Below are 6417 nucleotides of genomic sequence, written 5' to 3'. Positions count from 1 at the left end.
GCTTCCATTCCCACAATAGACAGCAGCCCGAAAGCCTGAAATAGCATTCAATATTTACGATGAAAATCCAAGAGAAATGCTTGTTCTGTGAAAAGGGGCCCACGGTTGGGGGGGAAGAGGCCCCCCTATACCACCACCACCGCTGCCCCACCTTGACTAAAAGCAATCTCCAGGACCATAATCCTCCCTGATGAAAACGCCAGCTGTGTTGGACCATTATCGGGGTGGCTTTAAGGTGCATATTATGTACCAACATACAGCAGGGGAAGGTTGGAGGCCGTAGACGGGCGCGTACATTGATAGGCAAAAGCAAGCCTGTTTACCCAGACAGCAGAGCGGAACACTGTGGGTTCTTTGCTGAGTTGGGGGTTCAAAGGTGGGAGATTGTGCAAACATGCACAGCCCCTACAGCCCCCCACCCTCCCTCCCTCCCTCCCCCCATGTCAGGGAGCACCTGTGACCGAGCCTTCTCCTATCTGCGTAATGGCATTTCCACCGCACCGCTCACCTAACCAACATCCTGCACCCATTTCCATACGCAGCGAGTGAGGGAGACCGCGGTGGGCCGCAAGCAGGGTTTAGAGGGGCTCCGTCTGTTCATGCCTAACTGCAGATATTTCCCCATGCAAATGAAGGTGCCTCATGGGATCCTGTCAGCCTTTTTTAGGGAAAGCCTGTTTACCACAAACATTCACAGAATATGTTGTTGAATCTTTACTCTGACAAGTTCTGTTGTTCAGTTGTTCAGTTCTGTCTGACAAGATCTCTGCTAAGGAACATTTGCTACGCAGGATTGTATTTGGTTATGGTTTATTTGTTGAACTCTGACAAGCAGCAATTAAGAGATGATGTTTTTTGAAGGAACATTTGCTATGGACTTCAATTATTTGTATTATCTGATCTCAATCAATCAACCAACCAACCAACCAACCAAACAACCAACCAACCTTCTAAGCAACACAATCACTAAAAGAAAAATCACACGACACATCTTATCATCATCATCATACATCATCATTCATCACCACATTCCGGCCAATCACATCGCGTCCTCACTTCTCAGCGCACTGCGCAAAAAGCTTGGAATACGGTGTATATTACAGGAAACTCCCGTTAAACTTTCCAACAAACTCCCGTAAACTCCCGAATTGTACCATCACACCTGTATATTACCGTATATTGCATGTATATGCTGCTAAACTTGAGGTTTACGGGCAAAATACAGATCCCGTAATTGCCCGTTAACTCCTCTTTTCACGCAGTGGCGGCCAATTACAATTGCTCCCTCAAAACTCCCATGAGGTAAGGGGTGCCCCCTGTGGCTGCCCCCTGTGGCTGCCACGTGAAAGCCAGAAATGAAAACCCGGCCGAAGCCTCCGGACACTGACCTGGATGTGCCGTCCGTCGGCGGTGCCCAGGTAGGCCACGGTGCGTCCGCTCACCGGCGCCACGCTGATGGAGGTGACCAGGGTGTTGCTCAGCTCCTTGTGCCAGTACTCCAGCCTCTGGACGAACTGGGTCACCTCCAGGCGGTACTCGCCCTCCTTGCCCTCGCGCGTGCCCTCGTGCAGGCCGCAGTCGTCCGAGGAACTCTGTGCGGAGAGAGAGAGAGCAGACAGGGTAGAGAGATGAGGATTTTTATAGAGCTTTTCCAAGTTGCTCAAAGCGCTTTACAACGGTTCACTCATTCATACATTGGGAGGTGAAGCGGCGAACAGTCGACGCCAGTGTCCTCACTTCCCACATTCACACACCAATGGTGGCGAGCTCACACCGACCGACTCATTGGAGGCAACGTAGGGTTCAGTGTCTTGCCCAAGGAGGAGCGGGGATTCAAACCTCCGACCCACGCATCGTTGGACGACCTGCTCTACCCCCTGAGCCACAGCCGCCCCCCCCCCCCAAGATATCACACGGGTTTCATATCTACGTCCCCTGAGAGCAGCGTTAAGAGGCTGCTCCTAATGGAGGGGCTCAGTGAGCATGGTCTGGTCTGCTCTGGTCCGTACAGGCATTGGAATGGACAGCCTCGCAGACAGCAGGAATCCATGGGAACCAGTGAGGAGGAACACTGTCTACAGTACATTGGCAGTGCTTTGACTTACACAAACCCACCCTTCCACTTTTGTCCTTAATATAATTGAAGTCAAACTGTATACATGCAGAGTATGTTTCATATCACTGTCGTTCGGCGGGGAGGGAGGGAGTATATGACCCACTGTTTTCTCTATTGGCTTTGCCCCCCCCCCCCCCCCCTGTCCTACTCTTTTCTTTTGTTTGGTTTTAGTTTTAGAATCATGGTTTCTTTGGCTTTCTCACCGTAACTACTGTAATTATGAGACCGCTGGCTTGCACAGGTTGTTGTGTCTGGGGCTCATGGAGCGTTACAGTGAAACTCTAGAATCTGGACCAAGCTGTGCTGCTCAGGATCAGACCTTTGAGATCAACAGTACGCACGCACGCACGCACGCACGCACACACAGTGGTGGACGAAGTACTCAACCTCAGTACTTTAGTCCAAGTATACTCCTGGTCAAGTATTACTCAACTACTACAAGTGTGCTTGAGATAAAGAATGTACACAAGACTTGCTTTTAAAGTAATTCAAAAGTACATGCTTTAAAAAAAATACAGATATCGCTGTATTGAATTCAAGACAAACTTTTCAGACATTTTCAAAGATTTCCAAAAGCAGTCAAACTAGCAGATCTACAACCTCACAGTGTGTCACAGTGCAACACCTTTTGAGTTTGTAGATTTGCCTTAAGTGGTTCCTAGAAATTAAGTGGAGTCAAAAATTCAATATGTGTCTTTGAAATGTAGTGGAGTGAGTGAAAAACAGTACTCAAGAAAATTGAGTTTTTTTTTACTGTCCCCCACTACAAGCACAAATGCATGCGCACACACACACACACACACACACAACGAACACACACACACACAGCTCCTACCCAGCTTTGACCCCTCTCCGTTTCAGTGTTGTGTATTTAGTCACGGCCTGCTGTTCCAGCCTCGGGTTCCATTAATTATTGATGACCCAGCGGGCGCTGGGTGGGGGGGGGGGGGCTCATTGAGCCCCTAAGGTCCTTGACCCGTACGCTTGACCAGGACCAAGACCACTGATGTTTTCCTAACTGTAATGGCTGCTGACCTCGCCTTTACGGGCAGCCCGAGAGAGATGGAGTGGGTCTCTCTATACAGTGGCCGATTCTGATGAACAGGAGGACAGATCTGAGTCAGCATCGGCTTTATTGTCACATCACGGCCCACAGGTTTATAGAAGTATAATTCACGGCCTACATGTTTACAGGAGTACGGAGGTGGGTGAAGTTCGTCTTTGTGCATCGTTATTTGACATAGAAGAAAGAAAGGAAAGAAGAAGAAGAAGAGGAGGGGGGGGGGGGGGTTAACCCATTCTGACCATGAGATCAGATTTATACGAGGTTTCCACTGGACACACACTGGTCTGATGAACCCATTCTGACCTGAGATCAGATTCTAAAAAATGTCAGTTGTTCTTCGATTTTTCAAAAAATAGCAGACCTACAAGCTCATAACGCGCCACTCGGTGGCGCGATATGAGCTTGTAGATCTGCTATTTTTAAATAGCTAAAGCATAACGTGATGCCGACACCAAAATGGGTGCCCGGTCAGAATGGGTTCAAGGAGATCAAACAAGAAAAACTAAATAAAAAAACCACCAAAATTGACATCTTTACACGGTACAGGAGATAAGATATAAAAGGTGCGTGAGCATGGCGGCAGATGTGAACTGTGCACGATATAGGCCTACTTATCAACATTAGTTCAGGTGCTAGGAAGGAAAAAAAACGAAACACGTCGTGCATGCAGGGATTATGTGCAAAATGGTGTAATCCACAAGTACAGCAGGTCCATGAGGAAGAGCAAAAGGAAAGAATATTAGTCACATGTATAAGATTATTGTGGCCTGGTTCCTTTGAGGATAAACGTCAATATTCATTACACAAATGTATACAGCATGTCAACTTTGGTATTATGGGTATTATTTTGATAAGCATCTGTTCATTGCTCGAGGAAAGGAATTTCGCCTTCGCTGTACAAAATATTGGAAGAGAGGAAGTGTGTAAGGTCTTCGTTTTCATATCCCGTATTGTTCCGATCGTCCGTCTCGCCCTGCAAACACTTCCCCGCTGGCGCTGGGTGTGAGTTTTATTATTTAATTCCAAAACAGCCCATCTTTCTGCCATCACCTAAAAGCGGCTCTGGGTATCGTGTTTGTGATCCGAGTCCAAGTCGCTGCGTGGTTTTCAGCGCTCGGGCAGTAAGGCGAGCTTTGAAGTTGACAAGAACAATGGAGGAGTAATAAATCAGATGAGAGGGTTGACATTTTTTTTTTGGGTCCAGTATCGTTGCAGAACACAAACCAACATAACAGGACTGCACAAAAGGGAGGAGGAGAGCCAGCCAGGGGGACACCTGGCCAGTTGACAATTATTAGCGGCGGCACTTCAAAGCTCAGACACTTTGCAGCTTAGATTAGATTGCTCCAAGGCTGAGTGACAGTGGCTATCGATAGAGAGAGAGAGAGAGAGAGAGAGAGACACCAGCGCGCTGTTAACCCAAGGCAAACACCAGAGATCTGGAACCCCAGTGAAAGTTGAGAGTTTAGACGCCAAGTGCACAGCTGTAACGTGGTACAGCCAGCTCATGTGTCACTCCTGAACCTATTTGCTCTGGACGTTTCAGAGTTGGAAAAGTATAGGTGTCTCTCTCTCTCTGTGTGTGTGTGTGTGTGTGTGTGTGTGTGTGTGTGTGTGTGTGTGTGTGTGTGTGTGTGTGTGTGTGTGTGTGTCTGTGTGTGTCTGTGTGTGTGTGTGTATATTCCTGCACTATACCTGCATCGAGTGACCTTGGTACAAAGAATTTGATCTATTGAAGATTCTGACTTTCAAATGTACATCATTTTTGTTTTGATTGTATTGCTGTATTGTTGTATTGTTCTTTCTGCTTTGGCAATGTAAACATACGTTTTCTCATGCCAATAAAGCCCTTTGAATTGAATTGAATTGAGAGAGAGAGAGACAGAGAGAGAGAGTCCAAATGCACAGTTTTGGCAGCAAAATACGTGTGGAGTTGTCATCAACTGAGGGACAGCCAGTGGACAGAAGAGACAGGTACAGTATATCTGTCTGAACAGGGTCATTAAGTTGCTGTTACAGTATTGCTTGTTGTTCATTATTGTTGGGATGTTTGTTGTCGTCTCTGTGTGCGCAGAGTTGTCTCTGTGTGCACAATGTAGAACATATTTATCATGCCAATAAAGCCTTTTGAAATTGAAAATTGAAAATTGAGAGAGAACGAGAGAGAATTTGCATGGCGAGGGGGCTTAAGGGAAGTATTGGCGCAAACCGGATACAGAGAGCTTCTGTCTGAGGTGTATTTGGACCTGGATCAAAAATGTAAAAGTGTATGATTAGAGAGAAGAAGAGATAAAGATGTGAGGGAGCGAGAGAGAGAGAGCTGGAGGGGGCCGAAAGAGTGCACCCCGACGACCCCGTCCTGCAAATGATGGACAGGCGGTCTTTGAGGTGTGTCATACTGTCATCGTGCGTGCGTGCGTGCAACGTGCGTGTGTGCATGCCTGAGTCTGTGCATGCGTGCGTGTACACGTTTCACTCTCCGCCATGTGTCTACGTCTACATTGTCTACTTCTGTCCAGGATCCGTGGGCCAAATCAGATCCATCATAACTCCCTCCGTCTGCACGCTCGGCTCAGCCAAGCACATATGAAAAGCATGGGAATCCGCCAAACGCATGGGCCTCTCTCACAGCTCCGAGAGAGATAGAGACGTCATCGCCACAAGACACTGCACAGATTACGACGTCCACGACGCAGCTACGGCGGCGTGGGGATAATTATTTTTAGAGAAAACAATCAGGGTTTTTCAGGGGTGTGTGTTTGTATTGTAAAGACTGGAGCGATGGCCGATTGGACGCGGAGAGAGAGAAGAGGACTTGAGTGAGGGGGCATTCCTCGGTGCTCCAGCGAAGGTATTTCTGAGGATCAAGGGAACGAAATTGGACGGTCGAAAGGGCTGTTTTGACAGGCTTCGTTTGAAGCCCTGCCGCTTATTATCCTTGGCTTTCCCTTGGCAAGGAGTCAGAGAACGTCACACGCTGCCACGGAGGCAAGCTCTCCACTCAGGACAGATTGTTAAAGCATGGCGAAAGGAGGAATTCTTCATTTCCAGTTATATTAGCCGACGCTCTTCCCCGGTGTGACTTGACTTGCAACAAGTGCAACCATAGAATGACACTCCAGTTCCTCCATCAAAATAAAACATACAATGTTCCAACATCAGAGGCAACGTATTTATTAATTCAGACACTACGAATCTCTAATAACAACTTTAAATCCATAATCCCTTTCTAAAA

General features: G+C 47.5%; 1 protein-coding gene across 1 annotated transcript in view; it reads right to left on the bottom strand.

Moving 5' to 3' along the window:
• met (MET proto-oncogene, receptor tyrosine kinase) overlaps positions 1 to 6417 on the bottom strand; it is a 96356-nt gene that overhangs the window by 67609 nt on the left and 22330 nt on the right. Inside the window, exon 4 of the mRNA XM_083762396.1 lies at positions 1389 to 1592. Within this exon, the coding sequence (XP_083618522.1) occupies positions 1389 to 1592 (204 nt within the window). The remainder of the gene's footprint in view (positions 1 to 1388; positions 1593 to 6417) is intronic.

This window comes from Protomyctophum parallelum (genome assembly GCF_964188405.1).
Source record: "Protomyctophum parallelum genome assembly, chromosome: 4".
Lineage (NCBI taxonomy): Eukaryota > Metazoa > Chordata > Actinopteri > Myctophiformes > Myctophidae > Protomyctophum > Protomyctophum parallelum.
Note: the sequence above shows the minus strand (reverse complement) of the source record. Positions and strands in the feature narration are given on the sequence as shown.